General features: G+C 44.1%; 1 protein-coding gene across 1 annotated transcript in view; it reads right to left on the reverse strand.

Moving 5' to 3' along the window:
- Positions 1-23,722, reverse strand: part of AAR2 (AAR2 splicing factor) — a 43,385-nt gene that overhangs the window by 15,131 nt on the left and 4,532 nt on the right. The window contains exon 2 of the mRNA XM_073555304.1: positions 22,647-23,190. Within this exon, the coding sequence (XP_073411405.1) occupies positions 22,647-23,190 (544 nt within the window). The remainder of the gene's footprint in view (positions 1-22,646; positions 23,191-23,722) is intronic.

Below are 23,722 nucleotides of genomic sequence, written 5' to 3' on the forward strand. Positions count from 1 at the left end.
CATCAACCCCACAAATATTACCCCACTTGCCACCGCTACAGGGCAAGAGGGAATAGCGAGGCTAAGTGCCACAATTGGTGCATCTCTAAGATATATATATCTATAAGATACACATGACCCCTTCCCAGGCTATTAATATCAGCCCGCAGCTGTAAATTAACCAGTAAAGGCTAAGAAAACATCTGTGAGCTGATATTAATAGCCTGGGAACCTTTCTGGCTGTTGGCTCGTTCCTAGAATATTAACATCAGCCGTCGGCTTTTCCTCTGCTGGTTATGAAAATTACGTGGGAGTCCACACAATTTTTAAAAATTTTTGGGAAAAATAAACATTGCATTTCTCGCAAATTTTTGTGTGTGTCTTTTATTTAACTCTATGTACCATTAATGAGGGAATCTGGCTGACACATATACATATATATATACAGTGGGGAAAAAAAGTATTTAGTCAGTCAGCAATAGTGCAAGTTCCACCACTTAAAAAGATGAGAGGCGTCTGTAATTTACATCATAGGTAGACCTCAACTATGGGAGACAAACTGAGAAAAAAAAATCCAGAAAATCACATTGTCTGTTTTTTTTTTCATTTTATTTGCATATTATGGTGGAAAATAAGTATTTGGTCAGAAACAAAATTTCATCTCAATACTTTGTGATATATCCTTTGTTGGCAATGACAGAGGTCAAACGTTTTCTGTAAGTCTTCACAAGGTTGCCACACACTGTTGTTGGTATGTTGGCCCATTCCTCCATGCAGATATCCTCTAGAGCAGTGATGCTTTTGGCTTTTCGCTTGGCAACACGGACTTTCAACTCCCTCCAAAGGTTTTCTATAGGGTTGAGATCTGGAGACTGGCTAGGCCACTCCAGGACCTTGAAATGCTTCTTACGAAGCCACTCCTTCGCTGCCCTGGCGGTGTGCTTTGGATCATTGTCATGTTGAAAGACCCAGCCACGTTTCATCTTCAATGCCCTTGCTGATGGAAGGAGGTTTGCACTCAAAATCTCACGATACATGGCCCCATTCATTCTTTCATGTACCCGGATCAGTCGCCCTGGCCCCTTTGCAGAGAAACAGCCCCAAAGCATGATGTTTCCACCACCATGCTTTACAGTAGGTATGGTGTTTGATGGATGCAACTCAGTATTCTTTTTCCTCCAAACACGACAAGTTGTGTTTCTACCAAACAGTTCCAGTTTGGTTTCATCAGACCATAGGACATTCTCCCAAAACTCCTCTGGATCATCCAAATGCTCTCTAGCAAACTTCAGACGGGCCCGGACATATACAGGCTTAAGCAGTGGGACACGTCTGGCACTGCAGTATCTGAGTCCATGGTGGCGTAGTGTGTTACTTATGGTAGGCCTTGTTACATTGGTCCCAGCTCTCTGCAGTTCATTCACTAGGTCCCCCTGCGTGGTTCTGGGATTTTTGCTCACCGTTCTTGTGATCATTCTGACCCCACGGGGTGGGATTTTGCTTGGAGCACCAGATCGAGGGAGATTATCAGTGGTCTTGTATGTCTTCCATTTTCTAGTTATTGCTCCCACAGTTGATTTCTTCACTCCAAGCTGGTTGGCTATTGCAGATTCAGTCTTCCCAGCCTGGTGCAGGGCTGCAATTTTGTTTCTGGTGTCCTTTGACAGCTCTTTGGTCTTCACCATAGTGGAGTTTGGAGTCAGACTGTTTGAGGGTGTGCACAGGTGTCTTTTTATACTGATAACAAGTTTAAACAGGTGCCATTACTACAGGTAATGAGTGGAGGAAAGAGGAGACTCTTAAAGAAGAAGTTACAGGTCTGTGAGAGCCAGAAATCTTGATTGCTTGTTTCTGACCAAATACTTATTTTCCACCATAATATGCAAATAAAATGAAAAAAAAACAGACAATGTGATTTTCTGGATTTTTTTTTCTCAGTTTGTCTCCCATAGTTGAGGTCTACCTATGATGTAAATTACAGACGCCTCTCATCTTTTTAAGTGGTGGAACTTGCACTATTGCTGACTGACTAAATACTTTTTTTCCCCACTGTATATATATATATATATATATATACACATACACACACATATATATGTGTACATACATACATATACACACAGCTCTGGCAAAAATTGAGACTACTGCACAGTTTTATAAAAAAAAAAAAAAAAAAAAAAAAAAAATCAGCTTTTCTACATGTGATAGCCATTCTATTCCAGTGTCAGTTGAATTCCAATCAGAGTACACCTCATTCTGCTTAATGTGCTTCTGATTAGGTGATCACCTTAACCAAGTCTTATTTAACGAAAGAAAGTATAAAAAACCCTGCTGTGGTGTTCACAATCCTCTTGCAATAGGACAAGCAAGGTGGCAAAACAAGTCCTAGTAATATCCCAAAAGTGATAGGAATGAAAAAATATCTTTTAACCATGCCAAAGGAGTTGAAAAGAAAAGTCTTGAGTGAGGAAAAGAAGAGCTCAATTCTGGCTTTACTAGCAGAGGGATACAGTGAGCGTCATGTTGCCTCCATCCTTAAAAGTTCTAAGATGGCAGTCTATTACAACAAAGTCAAGCAGCAGACATTGGGGACAACAAAGCTACAGACCGGCAGAGGGCAAAAACGACTCTCCACTGACCGGGATGACCGTCATCTTATTTGAATGTCACTCAGCAACCGCAGGATGACATCAAGTGACCTACAAAAGGAATGGCAAATGGCAGCTTGGGTGAAGTAACAGGCTCCTAGAGGCAGGGCTCAAGTTATGTAAAGCTAGAAAAAAGCCTTTCATCAATGAGAAGCAAAGGAGAACCAGGCTGAAGTTTGCCAAAGACCACAAGGATTGGACCATAGAGGACTGGAGTAAGGTAATCTTCTCTGATGAGTCTAATTTTCAGCTTTGCCCAACACCTGGTCGTCTAATGGTTAAACGGAGACCTGGAGAGGCGTACAAGGCAGTGTCTTGCACCCACTGTGAAATTTGGTGGAGGAATGGTGATGCTCTGGGGAAGCTTCAGCAAGGCTGAAACTGAACAGGTTAATCTTTGCGAAGGACGTATGAATCAAGCCGCATACAAGGTTATCCTTGAAAAACACGGGTATTACATACCTGGTAATGTGCTTTTTCATGAGACATGACGGCACCACGAGAGAGGGGATCCGCCCTACGAGGACAGGAAACCTTCAAGATAAAAGGGGGCAGCTCCTCTCTCCGCATCAGTTGTTTTACAGAGCATGAGAGGAACTCCGCAGGTTAGTGCACACATAAATAATATCTATTCTACACTGCTAAATTTCCAACACCAAGGGAGTGTATAATACCAACCAAACACCCAACTAATGACGTGATCAAATAGGGCGGGAATATAAGGGTGCCGTCATGTCTCATGAAAAAGCACATTACCAGGTATGTAATACCCGTGTTTTTCCATGGTACATGACGGCACCACGAGAGAGTTACAGAGATTTGTATTCTCTTTAGGGGGGGATCACTGCCTGTAACACTCTTCTCCCAAATGTGAGATCAGAGGTAGCAGATAGGTCTAATCTATAATGTCTGAAAAAGGTAGATGGAGAGGACCAAGTGGCCGCCTTACAGATTTGGTCGATGGAGGCGTCCGCTCTCTCCGCCCAGGACGTTGCCATGGCCCTCGTAGAGTGGGCTTTTAGGCCCTCTGGAACAGCCCTGCCTGCACTACTATATGCTAGTATGATGGCCTCTCTCACCCATCTAGCTATAGTTTGCTTAGAGGCTTTAAGGCCTTTCCTTGCCCCCTGATATGAGACAAATAAGGCCCTCTGTTTCCTCCATGGCTTTGTCACCTCTAAATACTGTAGGATACACCTCCTAATGTCTAAGCAATGTAATCTCTCTTCCTTTTTGTTACCAGGGTTAGGACAAAAGGATGGCAAGATTATTTCCTGAGCTCTGTGGAATTTCGACACTACCTTAGGGAGGTATGCTGGATCTAATCTTAACACGACTCTATCGTCCATGACCTGAGTGTATGGTGGATCTGCTGATAGTGCGTGTAAGTCCCCAACCCTACGTGCCGATGTGAGTGCCACTAACAAGGCTGTTTTTAAAGTTAACACTTTATCTGATGTTGCGTTTATTGGTTCAAATGGACTTTCCGTTAGGGATGATAGGACTAAACTTAGATCCCAGGGAGGAGGTTTAGGAGATGGGACAGAGTCAGCTCTAGTACAGGCCCGGATAAATCTGGCGACCCATCTATCGTTTGCCAGGTCATAGTTGAATAATGCTGCCAGGGCTGAGACGTGTACTTTCAGGGTGCTGACCGCTAAGCCCAAGTCCAAACCCCTTTGTAGAAACTCTAGCACTGCCCTCACAGGTACTTCCCCCTCCTGTATTGGGCCTGAGGTGGACAAAAATTTTCTCCATATCCTCCCATATATTTTTGTAGTCACTGGCTTTCTGCTACTGATTAGGGTGGCAATCAACCTTGCTGAAAAACCTTTCTTCTCTAACAGTGACCTTTCAAATTCCAGGCTGTCAAATGCAGCCTGGAATTCGGAGGATGATTGAAGGGACCCTGTGTCAGGAGGTCGTGGTCCTCTGGGAGCACCCATGGGTCTGTCACTGACATCACTCTCAGCCAATAGAACCACGTCCTTTTTGGCCAAAAGGGAGCTATCATAATTACTCTGGCTTGGTCCTCCCTGATCTTCTTCAGGACTAATGGAATGAGGCATATCGGAGGGAAGGCGTACAGGAGACCTGATGTCCATTTTATTCTGAAGGCGTCTACCGCCAGTGGCATATCTGCTGGCCTTAGGGAGCAGAATTTTTGAACTTTTCTGTTGGTTTTTGAGGCGAAGAGATCTATTATGGGTTTTCACCACCTCTGCACAATTTGTTGAAAAATGGACTCTTTTAGGCACCATTCGCCTTGCTTTAAGTGGTTCCTGCTCAGAAAGTCCGCCTTCAGATTGTCCGCGCCTCGGATATGCAGGGCCGATAATGAGAGAAACTGATGTTCCGCCAGAGTCAGGATTCTTCTTGCTATTTCCATTAACGACCGAGAACGGGTGCCCCCCTGATGGTTCACGTATGCAACTGCTGTACAATTGTCCGATAGGACTTTCACATGATGTCCTCTCAGGTGTGTCAGTAATCTTTCCAGCGCTCTTTCGATGGCTAGTAGCGCCCATTCGTTTGAGGATAGATCTTTTTCCTCCTGAGCCCAAGGATCTTGGAGCCATAGGGTGTCTAGATGGGCTCCCCAGCCCCAGGGACTGGCATCTGTCGTGACTACTCTGGAGGCTGCATATGTCCAGGGTACTCCCCTCGGAGAGGACTCTATCTGTAACCACCATTTTAGTGACTGGAGTACAGGATCCGGGATGGTGAGCTTCTGTTCTAACTGCCCTTGAAGCGTCAGATCGCTTTGTAACATGCACCACTGAAGTTCCCTTGTGTGAAATTGAGCCCATTTTACCGCTGGTATGCAGGAGGTTAGGGACCCCAACACTGACATGGCTTTCCTCAGAGTCATTGTTGGCTTTCCTAATGTTGTTCTGATTAGGTTTTTGATTTTCTCTTCTTTCTCCTCTGGGAGGCGACACTCCTGTATTACCGAGTCTATTGTTAGGCCCAAAAAATTCTGGACCATTGTTGGCTCCAACCTGGATTTTTTGAAGTTCAGTTGCCAACCCAGAGTCTGAAGAGTCTCTATCACTATCTTGACTTGTTCCTGACAGTGAGCGAAATCTTTCCCCACTATCAAGAAGTCATCCAGACATGGTATTACTAGAGCATCTTTTTCCCTGAGATGTGCTGTGACCTCCGCAATTAATTTCGTGAAGACCCGGGGGGCTGTTGCTACCCCAAAGGGCAGAGCCTTGTACTGAGAGTGATGCCACTGAGATTTTATCTGGACTGCCACCCTGAGATATTTGCGGTCTTGCTGCCGGATCGGGACATGATAGTAAGCATCCTTGAGATCCAGGACCGACATGTAACACCGAGGGAAGAGGAGTTTCACTGTAGATCTTATCGTCTCCATCTTGAATGATGGGACTACTAGATACTTGTTGAGGCCTTTCAGATTTACAATCGTCCTCCAGGAATCGTCTGGTTTCTTTATCAGAAATAGGGGGGAGTAAAAGCCTTCCTTCTTTTCTTTTTCTGGAACTTCTTCCAGTACGAGTTTTTGTACAAGCGATAATACCTCCTCCTCCAAACTCTTTTGTCTTTCTTGAGATGATTGTACCGGAGTTTGAATGAATTTTTGTGGTGGCCAGTGGTGGAATTTTAACTCCAGACCTGACCGTACTATCTGTCGGATCCAGGTGCTGGATGAGATCCTTTCCCAGGCTGGGAGGAAGTGAGAGAGCCTTCCCCCCCACCTGAGAAGGACCGTCACTGGGCGGGTTTTTTGGCCTCTCTAGGGGGCTTACTGAAATAGAAGCCTCTCCCTCCTCTGTATCGCCTGTCAGAATTGTTTCTGTCACGATCTTTAAATTGTTGCCTTCTGAATTTTCTGCCCCTCTGAAATGAGCGCCGAAAGGCTTGAAATGGTTGTTTCGGAAAATTCTTTTTTGTATCACTCGCTTTTTCCAACACTTCATCCAATGCCGGACCGAATAAGAAATTTCCTTCACATGGTAGAGCGCAAAGTTTCATTTTTGCCTGGGTGTCCCCCGGCCAGCATTTGAGCCAAACCGCACGCCGTCCTACATTGGTTAAGGCTGCTGACTTTGACGCTAGTCTGGCCGAATCTGCTGACGCCTCTGCGAGAAAGTCCGCTGCCGCTCTAATAGCCGGCAATGATTCCAGAATCGTCTCTCTGGGAACTCCTTGTTCTAAATGATCCTCCAAGTTGTCTGTCCATATCTTTAGGGACCTAGCCACACAAGTGGCTGCGATGGCGGGTCTTAGTGCGCCAGCCGAGGTTTCCCAGGCTGCTTTAAGGCAATTGTCCGCCTTTCGGTCCAGCGGCTCTTTTAGAAACCCCAGGTCCTCAAAGGGTAGGGAAGATTTTCTGGCGACCTTTGATATCGCTACATAAATTTTGGGGGCCCTATCCCAGGATGAGGATGCCTCTTCCTCAAAGGGGTATCTCCTCTTCAGGGAATTCGTTATCTGGGACTTCCTTTCTGGCTTTTCCCATTCGCATTTTATGAGTGCTTTTAGTTGCTCATTAACAGGGAAGGTCTTACGTTTTTTCTTTTGTAGCCCACTGAACATGAGATCTTGGGCTGTCTTTTTTGTCCGTTCTTATACTAGCCCCATGGTAGATGTAACTGCTTTAATGAGTTCATCCGTAGTCTCCACTGGAAACGTATCTTCCCCGTCCGAGCTACTTCCTGAATACTGCGTCTTATTTGAGTCGTCCTCTGACCCTGTAGAGTCTTTTTGAGAGACCCCTGAGGGGCTTGATCTCCTAGTTTTCCTCTCTGTATCTACCGTTTGTAATGCTCTTACTGACTTGGAAACTTCTGTCTGAATTATAGCCCTCAGACTATCCGAAAATGAGGGTGTCTCCTCCGCTATGGTCTTGTTAATGCACTCCTGGCATAACTTTTTGTTCCCGGCTGCTTCTACGGGACCTTTACATAAGGCACATTCTTTATTTTTTGACTTTCCTCTACATTTCTTAGGGACCTCCTATACTCCACCCCGCCAATGTATATAAGAGGAGGAGGAGAAGGAAAGAGAGGAGAAAAGAGAAAGAACAGACATTAGATTACTGGACTTTCTCGAAGTTCACTCACCACTCGGACGCTTCATAGAACGGGTACCGGATCTGGAGGTTGGCTGGTCCTTTCACTGTCTCCCAACGAGACTATGGACCCCTCTTTCCTGCGGTGATTATCCGCCCGTGCGCTGCCCGAGTGGCTCACACTGCTGCTGCGGCGTGTCTTTGCTTTCTCCTTTGAGCCCGACCGCCTCTCCTTTGCTTCCTGGCGCGGTTGCACATGCTCTGGCGAAGGGCTCTCCATTATGCTGCTTATGGCTGCAAGCAGTCACCTCCAACTCAAAATTGGTGCTGTGACGCCTGCTCGCCTTCTCTGGCGATCTTAAATAGCCCCTCTTCTTTTTTTTTTTTTTTTTTTTTTTTAGACCACCTGGTCTCGCACCTGCCCTGCTTGCTGTGTGGACGTGCGCGCGTGCCTCATGCTCTGCGTGCCCCCCCCGGGACCGTGCACACCTTCTGACTCTCCCAGGCCCCGCGGTGCTGTGCGCCCCGCTACTTCCGGGTCGCATGCAACCACTTCCGGTTCATCGGCCATCATGCACGCTCCCAACGCGCGCCCCTCCCGATGCGGCCATACGAACCCGGGCCGGGTGAGCGCCTGGGCCCTGCTAGCTTCGGGACCCCCAGACACCCCTTACCTGCGCGATGGACCCCTTCCTGATCTGACTGCAGGTATACCCTTTTTCGCTGCGGGGTCCGGTGTCTGGTCTTCAACAGGGAGGGTACACTGTCTGTGGCCTCCGAGGAGCTCTCTGCCCGGGCACCGATGTGTCTCCTGGGCTGCATGGCCACTGTATGTCGACAGGGAGGGAACACTGCAAGTGGCCTTCCTGGACCTTCTTTGTGTGCTGTCATCTTGGAGGGTGACCGCCAAGGTACCCCGTTTCGCCTGGGCATCTGCCCTACCGGTTGTGGCCATGCTTTCGCTCAGGGGGGACATAGGCATATATGGCCCCCGAGGCGACTACCAGTACCCGGCGTCGGGTGTAGCAAACCCATGCCTGCCATTAATCACCCGACCCAGGCCCAGGCATCCTCTTCTTCGGAATCTTCAAAGAGGCTTTCATCTTGAGGGTTCCCCGTCGAGGACAGGAAACCAACTGATGCGGAGAGAGGAGCCGCCCCCTTTTATCTTGAAGGTTTCCTGTCCTCGTAGGGCGGATCCCCTCTCTCGTGGTGCCATCATGTACCATGGAAAAACAGTTGATTCCTTCTGCTCAGGCAATGTTCCCCAACTCTGAGTATTGTTTTTTCCAGCAGGACAATGAGCCATGCCACACAGCTAGGTCAATCAATGTGTGGACGAAAGGACCACCACATCAAATCCCCGTCATGGCCAGTCCAATCTCCAGACCTGAGCCCCACTGAAAACGTCTGGAATGTAATCAAGAGGAAGATGGATAGTCACAAGCCATCAAAAAAAGAAAAACTGCATAAATTTTTGTACCAGGAGTGGCATAAGCTCACCCAAAAGCAGTCTGAAAGACTGGTGGAAAGCATGCCAAGACACATGAAATCTGTGATTAAAAATCATGGTTATTCAACAAAATATTGATTTCTGAACTCTTCCTGAGTTAAAACATTAGTATGGTTGTTTCTAAATGATTATGAACTTGTTTTCTTAGCATTATTTGAGGTCAAAGCGCCTGCATGAGGAAGCCTGCAGCACTGCCTGTGACAGATCGCTGATCTGTCACAGCGATCAGTGATGTGAAAGATCAGCGATCTGTCAAATGACAGTTATGTTCCCCCTGGGACATAGTAATAAAGTTAAAAAAAAAAAAAAATCCCTAATAAATTCATTTTTTTGGAAACAAAAATAAAACAATAAAAGTACACATATTTAGTATCGCCGCGTCCTTAACGACTCGCCCTATAAAACTGTCCCATTAGTTAACCCCTTTAGCAAACCCCTTAAAAAATAAAAATAAAAAAACAAAGCAAAAATAATGCATTATTATCATACCGCCGAACAAAAAGTGCAATAACGCGCGATCAAAAAGACGAATATAAATAACCATGGTACCGCTGAAAAAATGTCATCTTGTCCTGCAAAACACGAGCCACCACACAGCGTCATCAGCGAAAAAATAAAAAAGTTATAGCTCGCAGAATAAAGCGATGCAAAAATTATTTTTTATATAAAAGAGTTTTTATTGCATAAAACCACCAAAACAAAAAAAAAACGACAAATGAGGCATCGCTGTAACCGTACTGTCCCGAACAATAAAACCGCCTTATCAATTTTACCGCACGTGGAACGGTGTAAACGCACCCCCCCAAAAGAAATTGCTGGTTTTTGTTCATTCTGCGTCCCAAAAATCGGAATAAAAAGCAATCAAAAAATGTCACGTGCCCGAAAATGGTGCCAATAAAAACGTCAACTCGTCCCGCAAAAAGTAAGACCTCACATGACTCGGTGGGTCAAAATACGGAAAAATTATAGCTCTCAACAAGTGGTGATGCAAAAACTATTTTTACAGTAAAAAGCATCTTTTAGCGTATGACAGCTGCCAAACATAAAAACCCGCCATAAATAGTAAATCAAGCCCCCCTCACCACCCGTTTTCACCCCCTTAGTTAGAGAAAAATAATAAAACTAAAAAAATGTATTTACTTACATTTTCCCATTAGGGTTGGGCACGTCAGGTGCTCTCCAAACGCAACATGGCATCTGATCTCAATTCCAGCCAATTCTGCATTGAAAAAGTCAAACGGTGCTCCTTCCCTTCCAAGCTCTGCTATGCGCCCAGTGTTTTACCCCCACATATGGGGTGTCAGCCTACTCAGGACAAATTGCAAAACAACTTTTGGGGTCCAATTTCTCCTGTTACCCTTAGGAAAATAAAAAATTGGGGGCAAAAATATGATTTTTGTGGAAAAAAAATATGATTTTTTATTTACACGCCCGGGCGTTAGAAACTTCTGTGGGGGTTCAAAGTGCTCACCACACATCTAGGTAAGTTCCTTATGGGGTCTAGTTTCCAAAATGGGGTCACTTGTGGGGGGTTTCCACTGTTTAGGCACATCAGGACTCTCCAAACGTGACATGGCGTCCGATCTGTATTCCAGCCAATTTTGCATTGAAAAAGTCAAATGGCGCTCCTTCCCTTCTGAGCTCTGCCATGCGCCGAAACAGTGGTTCCCCCCCACATATCAGGTATCAGAGTACTCAGGAGAAATTGCACAATAACTTTTGCAGTCCAATTTCTCCTGTTACCCTTGGTAAAAAAAAAATTGGACCTGAAGTAATATTTTTGTAAAAAAAAGTTAAATGTTCATTTTTTTTTTTTAAACATTCAAAAAATTCCTGTGAAGTACCTGAAGGGTTAATAAACTTCTTGAATGTGGTTTTGAGCACCTTGAGGGGTGCAGTTTTTAGACTGGTGTCACTTTTGGGTATTTTCTATCATATAGACCCCTCAAAGTGACTTAAAATGTGATGTGGTCCGTAAAAATAAAATGGTGTTGTAAAAATGAGAAATCGCTGGTCAACTTTTAACCCTTATAACTTCCTAACAAAAACAAATTTTGGTTCCAAAATTGTGCTGATGTAAAGTAAACATATGTGAAATGTTACTTACGGTAAGTTTTTTGTGTGCCATATCTCTGTGATTTAAGGACATAAAAATTCAAAGTTGGAAAGTTGCAAAATTTTCGCCAAATTTCCGTTTTTTTTCACAAATAAACGCAAGTTATTTGAATGAAATTTTACCACTAACATGAAGCACAATGTCACGAGAAAACACGAGATTGACAAAGTCATGGCATTAGGGGATAAGTGCGTTGAGGGTGAGTCACACCATCTCTCCCAAATCCTGTGGAAATTCTGGGAACATCCTCTATTTCTATATAATATATTCTCACATGGCATTATATTAATTTATTAATTTTTTTCCACTAGCCAACAGTGGGAGGCTTCCTCCCATCCATCTTAGCTATATTGCTTTCCTAGCAATAAATATAACCTCCCGAAGAAATATCCTATCATCATGCAACCATAATTCTTCATCCACAATACCCAAGATACGTATCTCTGGATCACATTCAATTGGTATCCCAATTATCCGTTCCAATGTAGTTATCACTTCACTCCAGTATCTTCGTATTATCCTACAATTCGAGATAAGATGCCAGAATTCCATCCCCTGGTTCCCCACACCTATGACATTCATCAGATGATAGTCTGCCAAATCTATGTAGTCTAATTGGGGTCAAATAAGACTGATGTAGGACATATAGGTGAATTTATTATTTGCGGCTGGCGACACCACCATATGTGCCTCCAAGGCATCATTCCACTGATCATCAATGATAGAATGAATCAATTGTCACCATTTACTCTCTACAACAAGTTGAGTAGAAGCAATCCTGGAGTTTAATAGAAAGGTACAGTTGTGGCCAAAAGTATTGACACCCCTGCAATTCTGTCAGATAATACTCAGTTTCTTCCTGAAAATGACTGCAAACACAATTTCTTTGGTATTATCTTCATTTAATTTGTCTTAAATGAAAAAACACAAAAAGAATTGTCCTAAAGCCAAATTGGATATAATTCCACACCAAACATAAAAGAGTGGGAGGACAAAAGTATTGGCACTGTTTGAAAAATCATGTGATGCTTCTCTAATTTGTGTAATTAACAGCACCTGTAACTTACCTGTGACACCTAACAGGTGTTGGCAATAACTAAATCACACTTGCAGCCAGTTGACATGGATTAAAGTTGACTCAACCTCTGTCCTGTGTCCTTGTGTGTACCACATTGAGCATGGAGAAAAGAAAGAAGACCAAAGAACTGTCTGAGGACTTGAGAAAACAAATTGTGAGGAAGCATGAGCAATCTCAAGGCTACAAGTCCATCTCCAAAGACCTGAATGTTCCTGTGTCTACCGTGCGCAGTGTCATCAAAAAGTTTAAAGCCCATTGCACTGTGGCTATCCTCCCTAGATGTGGACGGAAAAGAAAAATTGACAAGAGATTTCAACGCAAGATTGTGCGGATGTTGGATAAAGAACCTCGACTAACATCCAAACAAGTTCAAGCTGCCCTGCAGTCCGAGGGTACAACAGTGTAAACCCGTACTATCCGTCGGCATCTGAATGAAAAGGGACTGTATGGTAGGAGACCCAGGAAGACCCCACTTCTTACCCCAAGACACAAAAAAGCCAGGCTGGAGTTTGCCAAAACTTACCTGAAAAAGCCTAAAATGTTTTGGAAGAATGTTCTCTGGTCAGATGAGACAAAAGTAGAGCTTTTTGGGCAAAGGCATCAACATAGAGTTTACAGGAGAAAAAAAGAGGCATTCAAAGAAAAGAACACGGTCCCTACAGTCAAACATGGCGTAGGTTCCCTGATGTTTTGGGGTTGCTTTGCTGCCTCTGGCACTGGACTGCTTGACCGTGTGCATGGCATTATGAAGTCTGAAGACTACCAACAAATTTTGCAGCATAATGTAGGGCCCAGTGTGAGAAAGCTGGGTCTCCCTCAGAGGTCATGGGTCTTCCAGCAGGACAATGACCCAAAACACACTTCAAAAAGCACTAGAAAATGGTTTGAGAGAAAGCACTGGAGACTTCTAAGGTGGCCAGCAAGGAGTCCAGACCTGAATCCCATAGAACACCTGTGGAGAGATCTAAAAATAGCAGTTTGCAGAAGGCACCCTTCAAATATCAGGGACCTGGAGCAGTTTGCCAAAGAAGAATGGTCTAAAATTCCAGCAGAGCATTGTAAGAAACTCATTGATGGTTACCGGAAGCGGTTGGTCGCAGTTATTTTGGCTAAAGGTTGTGCAACCAAATATTAGGCTGAGGGTGCCAATACTTTTCTCTGGCCCATTTTTGGAGTTTTGTGTGAAATGATCAATGTTTTGCTTTTTGCAATCATTTTCAGGAAGAAACTGAGTATTATCTGACAGAATTGCAGGGGTATCAATACTTTTGGCCACAACTGTATATAGGGAGGATATTACGGCTCTGGGCCCTTGAGTTGTTAGCACCACTATCAATGGATATCTGGATATTCGCATCCTAGGATATGGAAATTGGTGCACTATGGCATGACTCATTTACAAGTATCTGTAAAAATCCCTATGAGGGATCCGAAACTTTTTATGAATTTGATCAAATTATAATAAAATTTCATTTTCACAAATCTGATTAAGTGTTGTTATTCCGTATTGCTTCCAGAAAATTGGGTCCTGTAGACTTTTAATGAGTGGAAATTCGGGATCCCATTTGGTCAGTGAATTTCATGATGAGCTTACTCTCTCACCACACCTGTATTGCTAAGTGCAAATAACAAACCTTGTGGTGGTCTGTAGGACCCTTCTAATATTACCCATGGTGTATTCCCACCCAAGAAGTGTATAAGATGAGCTTCTGCATTAGTGAGCTTATCGCTACTTATCCAATACTTCAAATAACGTATCTGGCCAGCTAAATATTACAAAAATAGGTCAGGCACCGCGTAGTCTCCCTGATAATTGGGTCTCTGCAGGGATCCAATACTTACCGTATATACTTGCGTATAAGCCAAGATTTTCAGCCATTTTTTGGGGGGCTGAAAGTCCCCCTCTCAGCTTATACGTGAGTCATATATGCCAGGGGGGTCGGCGGAGGAAGCAGGGGTGTCAGGTCATACTCTCTCTCCCCCCCCCCCCCCCCCGGCGAGTCTCTACAGCCCCTCTTCTCTTACGGTCTGACTCCTTCCTACAGCAGTCACGTGGTACCGCTCATTAAAGTAATATGTGCATATTCATGACAATGAGCGGTACCACGTGACCGCTGTAGAGAGGAAGAGAAGCCGGAGACCATGGGAGAAGAGCAGGGGCTGCAGAGACCGCACCAGGAGGGGGTGAGTATATTCAATATTCATCTGTTCCCGATCTACCGCTGCGCGCCGCTCTGTTCTCCGCGTCCTCAGGCTGTGATGTTCAGGTTAGAGGGCGCGGTGAGTTAGTGCGCGCCCTCTGCTGCCTGAACGTCACTGACAGAGGACCCGGAAGACTGGGGGCAGGTGAATATCTGAGATGCCAGGGTCCTGAGCCAGCGGTGACACCGGCACCTGTCCCCCCATAGCGCGCCGGTGTCCCCGCCTGCTCAGGACACTGGCACCTGGCCCGAGCGACAAGAGGTATTTTTTTTTTTTTAATTTGCAGCGGCAGCATATGGGACATAATGTAGGAAGAGCATATGCGGCATAATCTATGGAGCATCTTATGGGGCAGCATATGGGGGCATAATCTAAGGAGCATCTTATGGAGTATGTTATGAGGCATAATCTATGGAGCATTTCATGAAGCATCTTATGGGGCATAATCTATTGAGCATTTTATGGGGGCATCATATGGGTCATAATCTATGGAACATCTTATGGGGCCTTAACCTTTATGGAGCAGCATACGGGGCATATTCTATGGAGCATCTTATGGGGCCATTATTAAGCTTTATGCAGCATTATATGGGCTGTAGTTTGTAAGGAGCATCTTATGGGGCCATCATGAACTGTATGAAGCAATATATGGGGCTCCTGATTCAATATGGATATTCAAAAACATTTAACCTACTGATGTCTCAATTAATTTTACTTTTATTGATATCTATTTTTATTTTTGAAATTTACCAGTAGCTGCTGCATTTTCTACCCTAGGCTTACACGCGAGTCAATAAGTTTTCCCAGTTTTTTGTGGCAAAATTAGGGGGGGGTCGGCTAATACACGAGTATATACAGTAAATTGGGTCTTGATGAACCCCATATTAATGTCACCATCATACCATGCTTTTTCCTAAAATACCCTTTGGGATTTTAACTGATGAATGCTCCAATACAAACACAATTTGGAAGAATTATTTTGATCGTTAATTCTTCCCGCCACAGAGAGGGGAAGTTGAGACCTTTTCTTCATCAGATCACTTAGGGGATATATGTTATCCTTAAGGTCCTTAATTGGGCTTTGATTAATTATAATACCTAGGTATTTAAAATTCTGTCCTACCTGTAATCCAAAAACCACAGGCTCAGCCATATTACCTGTACCACAGATGTGCCTCAATTAATTTTGAGACCTGATAATTCCCCAAAACAATTATTGAGTTCAATTGCTCTTAGGAGGGATTGCGCTACTTTATTTAGGAAGAGCACCAGGTCCTCGGAATATAATCCCACTTTATCTATTCTGGTATTTACACTAATACCCTCGACCAAAGGATCCTGTCTAATTTGAAGGGCGATAGGCTCTATCGCTAGAGCAAAGAGCATCGGGGACAAGGGGCAGCATGTGCATCATGTTTTTTTAAAACCATTTTTTTCTGTTAGAAGGGTTCAAAAATTTATAAGCAATCTCTAATTTTTCCAACATTTACAAATCCATGATTATTATTTATTTTTTTTAGGGACCACATCACATTTGAAGTGACTGGTTGGCTACATGACAGAAAATACCTGAGGCAATGTGCACACGTTTGGAATTGCCGCGGAACATTCCGCAACTCCCTGCAGCATGCGTATTCCCGCTAAACACTAGCGTTTTGCAAGCGTCATTAGCTTGCAGAATGCTAGCGTTTTCCAAGCAATCTGTAGCATCGCTTGGAAAACTGATTGATAGTGTTTGACAAGTGTGACCAACTTTGTACTATTAATGCTGCCTATGCAGCATCAGTAGTAAAAGATAGGATGTTAAAAATTAAAAAAAAATTAAAAAATCGTGATATTCTCACCTTCTGGCGGCCCCCGCAGCCTTCCCGATCCTCGCGATGCTCCCGGCAACTCCTGTTCCCAGCGATGCATTGCAACAATGATGATGTAGCATCACGAGAGACCGCTACGTTATCACAGGTCATTGCCGCAAGGCATCACTGGGAACAGGAGCTGCCGGGAGCATCGGTAAGGACCGCGATGGGTGCGGTGGCTGCCAGAAGGTGAGAATATCACTATTTTTTTATTGTAATTTTTTTTTTTAACAGGGATATGGTACCCAGGGCCTGGAGGAGAGTCTCCTCTCCTCCAGACCCTGGGTACCATCTGCACATGATCCGCTTACTTTGCGCATGGTGGGCATAGCCACATGCAGAAAGTAAGTGGAACAATGCATTCCTATGTGTGCGGATTCACCGCGATTCCACTCAAAGAATGAGCATGCTGCGTATTTTAAAGCGATGCGATTCCGCCGCGGAAAAATACGCATTAGCACAGCATTGAGGAATGCAATTGAATTCAATGGGTTGCGTTGTGTAAGCGTTTTCGCCGCGGCAAAAACGCATACAATCCGCAACGTGTGCACATAGCCTAAAAGTAACGCCATTTTAAAACTGCATCCCTCAAAGTGCTCAAAACCATATTCAAAAAGTTTATCAACCCTTCAGGTGCTTCATAGGAATTAACGAATGTGAAAGAAAAAAAAACAAAACTTTTTTTCCTAAAAATGTTACTTTAGTGCCAATTTTTTTTTATTTTCAAAGGGGTAACGGCGTGGTAAGGGGCCATGGGTATTGTCCCTCAGCCTAAAATTAGCAGCCCGCAGCCGCCCAGAAAAGCGCATTAGTTGGGCCAATTCTGGCGCTTTGCCCGGCTCTTCCCACTTGCCCTGTAGCGGTGGCAAGTGGGGTTCATATTTGTGGAGTTGATGTCACCTTTGTATTTTCAGGTGACATTAAGCCACGGATTCCTAATGGAGAGGCGTCTGCATGAAAGCGCGGCAAACATAGCTTCTGATCGGCTGTAAAATCATCACCGTCGGTCAGACAGCCACACTGTCCAATGACAGCGTGAGCCCGCAGCTATGATTGAAGGTATAAAGTTTACCTCAAGTCATTGATGTCGGCTAATGGGAGCAATAGTCCCGACGCCTGCTGCCACTAACAGTGAGAGCAGGCAGGAGCGGCAACACACGACGTGAGTTCCCGTATTTTTGATAACCAGCCAAGCAAAGTCCACAGGTGGGGGCTGCAACCTTCAGCTGTCAGCTTCAGCAAAGCTGCTTTTCAAGAATAGAGGGTTCCCCACAGGATATTTTTTAATTTAAATTTTAAAAAACGGCGTGGGGTCCCCCCCCATTTTTGACAACCAGCCAAGCAGACAGCTGGAGGCTGGTATTCTCAGGCTGGTAAGGGGCCATGGATATTGTCCCCTCAGCCTAAAAATAGCAGCCCACAGCCACCCAGAAAAGGCGCATCTATTAGATGCGCCAATTCTGGCGCTTTGCCAGGCTCTTCCCACTTGCCCTGTAGCGGTGGCAAGTGGGGTTCATATTTGTGGAGTTGATGTCATCTTTGTATTTTCAGGTGACTTCAAGGCACAGATTCCTAATGGAGAGGCGTCTGTAAGACACACATCCATTACTAATCCTATAGTTATATGGTAAATAAAGACACAGCCAGAATAAAGTCTTTTATTTGAAATAAAACAAAACACACTTTTATATTAAAAAACAACAAACCGTTATACCCACCTAATGCCCAATTCTACCAAATCCCTCATTTACTGAAATAAAACAAAAATAAAAAACAACAATATCCCTCACCTTTCCGTCATTCTGTCCCACGCCATAATCCATGTCCAAGGATAAACAGTTTTCAACCTATAAAGCGCCAAGATGCGACATTTATCAAGCGCTTTCGGCAATCGCGCCAGAAATCCGCCCATCAGTGACCCCGTCACATTATCGTGGGTCACTGATGGGTCGGCATGACAAACAGAGGTCTCCTGCAGATTGTCAGTGCCCGGATTGCTATGAGCGCCGCCTGGTGGTGGACAAGCATTTCTCAGAGTGCTTGCCCTGAGTAAATTAACAACACTTATACTCACATCTGTGGGCTGGCACTCTCTCGCGTGGGACTCGCGTCCCATTGTTATGTCACGCAAGCCGTGCGCCAAATCAATGCAAGCTTCACTCTCCCCACCTTCAGACGAATCACACATCAATAGAAAGTGGGCAGCCAGCCTAAGCTCTGACTTCCTCTTAATATCTGATTTGTCCAAAGACAGGGAGAGTTAAGTCAGCACTGATTAGACCCTGAGCTGCTTATCAGAGCCAAAGCGATGTACACCGAGAACCTGGTGTGGGCAGGGTCAGCTTTCTCAGCTCTGCTTCATTTAAATCTAAAAGCTCTGATTGTGTCAAAATGGCTCCACCCATTAATCTAAGTGATGCATTGTTGAATTCAGGGTCTCAGTCTACATCATGCTGTTCTTACATGAGGTAGCAAAAATCTGCTGACAGATTCCTTTTAACCCTGTCACAACATTTGACGTAAGCTTACATCATGGTCGTGAAGAGGTTCCCGCAAAAGAACGTAAATTTAAGTCATGGCGATCACAGAAGCTGTCCTTGCACAATCAGTGCCGGGAGCTCAGCGCAAGTTTAAGCCAAGCTCAGGCTGTCACAGCTAAGAGCAGTGTATGCACAGCCCCAGGCAATGTAACCTCCTAAATGCCACGCTCTATAACGATCACAGCGTTTAGAATGCTGGGAGAGGGGAGGGGCTCTCTCTTCCATGCGATCAGCACCTCCGTGACATCAATGTGTGCGCCTGATCGTTCCCATGGCAACCTGAGGTCGTTATGACGAACTCCAGGTCTGAAAGCTATGGAGATCTGTTTAGACCAAGCCCAGAGCATGGTCTAAGAAGCCTCTGTCCGTGCAGCACTAACAGGTATAAGGCATTGCAATGCATCATACCAGCAATCAGAGTAATAAAAGTTAAAATCCCAGACCGGGACTAAGTAAAAATATTTTTTACAATTATAAAATAAAGACAAAAACAAAGTGTTAAACCAATAAATAAAAGACGCACCCAAAACTTTGGGGCGGAAAATAGGAAAAAAAAATAATTGTCAACGATGGGGGGGGGGGGGGGGGGTCTGTCCGAATTTACAGTAGCTTACCAGTGGAAAGCGGCAGCGGTGGAGCGGGGGGTCACAGGAGGCAGGGTCGCTGCTGCAGGGGTCCGGCAGCAACAGGAGAGGGGCGATGCTGTGGGCCCTGGGATGGGAGAAGAGGCTGTCCCAGCGGTGAAAGGTTGTGGGTCCTTTGGTTTCAACAAGATGTTGGCAGTGTGGAGTCACTCTGCTCATTCATTTCCCGGTGGTGGGCTTCAGGAAAATGACAGCCAAAGGTGGCGCATGCGCAGACTGATATCTCCGCTTGTCATTTGTTCTCCAAGAATAACGCTCCTTCCTTCCAAAGTTTCGTCGTAAGGCTAAGCAGTGCTGTACAGCCACATAAGGGGTGTTGCCATGTTCTGAAGAAATTGTGTAACAAATTTTGGCACCATTTTTACCTATTTCACCAAGTGAAAATGTAAGATTTGAGGCCCAAACAAATTTTTTGTGTTAAAAATTATTTTTTCTTCACTACCCAATGGTATAAAATTCTGTGACACATTTGTGGTGTCAATATGATCACATTAATTTAGTGAAAGGTGAAGTTTGTAAAATAGGGTCACTTATGTGGGTGGTTCTATTGGTCTGGCACCTCATCGGCTCTTCCAGTGGGTCATGGCACCCACAAACCATAATAGCGAAATCTACATTATAATATGGTGCTCCTTCTCTTCTGAGGTACTGTCACACTTAGCGATGTACCAGCGATCCCGACCAGCGATATGACGCGGTCAGGATCGCTGGTGCATCGCTAAGTGGTCGCTAGTGAGCTGCCACACAGGCAGATCTCACCAGCGACATCGCTGGGGACGGAGGTCGCTACTTACCTGTCACACTAGGCGATCCTGACGTCCTCCCGCCCGGCTCCACGCTCGTCTCTCCACAGGAAGCACCACAGGAAGCTGACGGCGAGAAACAGTCCAGGACGTTCTCACGCGATCAGCGATAACCAGCGGAGGAGCGGGTCGTAAGTATCAGACACAGCGATGTCGCTAGCAATATCGCTATAACGTCACAAGTTATAGCGATATTGCTTAGTGTGACAGTACCTTTAGCTTTCCACTCTGCCTGAAAAGTATTTCCTGATTACATGTAGGGTATTAGCATACTCAGGAGAAATTGGACATCAAACTGGTCTATTTTTTTCCTATTAGCCCTTTAAAAAATTAAAAACTTGGAGCAAAATAACACTTTAGTGGTAAAAACTTTATTCTTTCTTCACCACCCAATGGTACAAAATTCTGTGAGGCACATGTGGTCAACTTGTTCACTGCACCCTAGATTAAATCATTGGGGGTGTAGTTTGTAAAATGGGATCAATTATGGAGGAGTTCTGCTGTTCTGGCACCTCAGGGACTCTGTCAATGTGACATAGCACCCTCAAACCAATACAGAAAAATCTGATCTTCACTATGGTGCTTCTTCCCTTCTGAGATACTCAAAAGTAGTTTTCGACCACATATTGGCGTACTCGGAGTAAGTTGCATACCAAATTGTACAGTTCATTTTCTCCTATTATCTCTTTTTAAAATTAAAAACTTGTGGCGAAAGCAACATTTTAGTGAAAAAAATGGTAAATTTTCCATTAACTCAGCCTACTGTTATACAATTCTGTCAATTGCCTGAAAGTTAAATATATTCAATATACACTCAACGATTAATTCCTCAAGAGGTGTAGTATCTAAAATGGGGTCAATTGTGGGGGTTTCCACTGTTTTGGCATGTCAGGAGCTCTTCAAATGTAACATGGTGTTCACAATCTATTCCAACCAAATATTGAGCTCCAGAATTCAGTTGGCGTTCCTTCCCTTCGAAGTCCTGCAGTGCACCCAAATAGTAGTTTTTCACCACATATATCTGTGTACTCAGGAAAAATTGCACAACAAATTATGATTCATTTTCTCCTGTTTCAATTGTGAATATAAAAATTTGGGGGCAAAACCACATTTTTCATTTTCCCGGCTTAATGTTATAAAATTCTGTGACACCTGAGGGTTCATGGTGCCCACCACACCTCTTGATAAGTTCTTTGAAAGGTGGAGTTTTCAAAATGGGTTCACTTGTGGGGGGTTTTCACGGTTTTAGGCACATCAGGGGCTCCGCATACACGACATGTCCACTATCTATTCCAGCCAATTTTGTGTTCCAAAAGTTAAATGGCGCTTCTTCCCTTTAGAGTCCAGCCGTGTCCCCAAACGGTAGTTTGTCTCCACATATGGGATATCTGTGTACTCAGGAGAAGTCGCACAACATATTGTACTGTCCATTATCTTGTGTTACCATTGTGGAAATGCAACACGTGGGACTAAATCAACATTGTCATTTTTTCCTCCCATATAGCTTTAATTCTTGTGAAGAAGGAAGAGGTAATTACCGTAACTTCTTGAATGTGGTTTTGAGGACTTTTAGGAGTGTAGTTTTTAAAATGGTGTCTCTTTTCGATATTCTCTCTCAGATATGCCCTCAAAGTCACCTCAAATGTGAGGTGATCCCTAAAAAAGATGGTTTTATTAATTTTGTTGGAAAATTGATAAAATTTCTGATCAACTTTTAACCCTTCTAATGTACTAAAAAAAAAATTATGTAAAGTAGACATGGGGAAAATGTTACTTATTAACTATGTTATGTGATATATCGCTCTGGTTTAAGGGCATAAAAATTAAAAGTTAGAAAATTGCAAGATTTTCAAAATTTTTGCCAAAATTTCAATATTTTCACAATTAAACAAAAAGTATTGGCCAAAATTTACCACTAACATGAAGTACAAAAACAATCTCAAAATCACTGAGATACAGTAAAGAGTCCCACAGATACCACCTCATAAATTGACAATGGTTAGAATTGTAAAATTTGGTCTGGTCTGGTCGGTGAAAACAGGGTCGGGTGTAAAGTTGATAGCAGAAGATGTTATGCTACTGTCCCACACTGAATGGGTATAATGATGCCGCTCAGGCCAAAATGTATGCATGTAAAGAATGAGGAAACTAGAAGAAAACATGAACATCTACATGGAAAACATCAACAGAACCATTTTGCTGCATAATATTCTTTTTTATGTCTACCTGGGTAAGTTATGTTTGGCTCGGTCTTCTGTGTGGGTCATTTCCTCCATAGGCAAGACTTCGGGAAATGAGCAAATGGTCCCACAGGTTGGTTGTAGCTTCAATATTGCTTCCTTAGATATGTGGTTAGTGAGTGACACCCAGCGGCGGAGACTTTCATATGGGTAGGGCCCCAAAGATGGGTCCAAAGAGGTTAACTGTTCCCGTAAATTTTCAGCTTCTTCCTGGGAAGCAGCAACCATTTCTTCTTCCAGAGAGTCCCAGCGCAGGAGACGGATCTCCTTCTGCTCCAAGTAGAAAAAAATGCCTGAGCGTGGACCAGTTTCACCAGAAGCCCCACCAATTCTTTTCGAGCTGTAGTGAATAAAGTGAATCCCTGGTGGCACCATCTTCACACCTTTGAATCGAGGGCCCACTTGCCAACTATTTGAGTCTATGCCAAACTCTGATCCCTCTGGGACTCCGAAGATGACAATTGTTGCTCCTTCAAAGAACAATTGTCGTGCCAAATCTGGATCCATTTCTGCAGATGAGATTGCGCAATCTGCGGAAAAAAAAAATATATCATAATCGAGCCAGGCTTAATCACTGTTTAACAGATTGAAATCACTGTTTTACAGATTGAAAGAATATAAACATATTCATTGGCATTTAGTTTCTTTTACTTAAAGAGGACATAACACCAAATTGTTCATGTTGAACTCTATGCAATATTTAATAGTGGCTGCAGAGTGAATAAAACCATTTTATTTTTTAAATTTTGCCTCTCCATTGCAATCAAAATATTTGGTAACTAATTATTTTTTGTTAAGTTCAAGAGTGTGTTATGCAACAGTTTTCCCTGTGGACTATGTTGCAGTTGTTATGATACTTAAGTCCGGCGCCGCCTTCACTGTGCCTGCATTCGGACATATTGCACATAAATACCAAGTCCGGGCTGTGGCTGCTCGCTGACTTCCTTTCGATATTCAATTTGTCTTTATTTTAATGTATAACTATATGAGGGGACAGTACAAAGACCTTTCTAATGATCTTTTTACTCTTAGACCTGTGACGGGGACAAGGGGGCATCCTCT

Source organism: Dendrobates tinctorius, unplaced genomic scaffold (genome assembly GCF_039654945.1).
Source record: "Dendrobates tinctorius isolate UK_male_01 unplaced genomic scaffold, ASM3965494v1 ptg000223l, whole genome shotgun sequence".
In the NCBI taxonomy this organism is placed as follows: domain Eukaryota; kingdom Metazoa; phylum Chordata; class Amphibia; order Anura; family Dendrobatidae; genus Dendrobates; species Dendrobates tinctorius.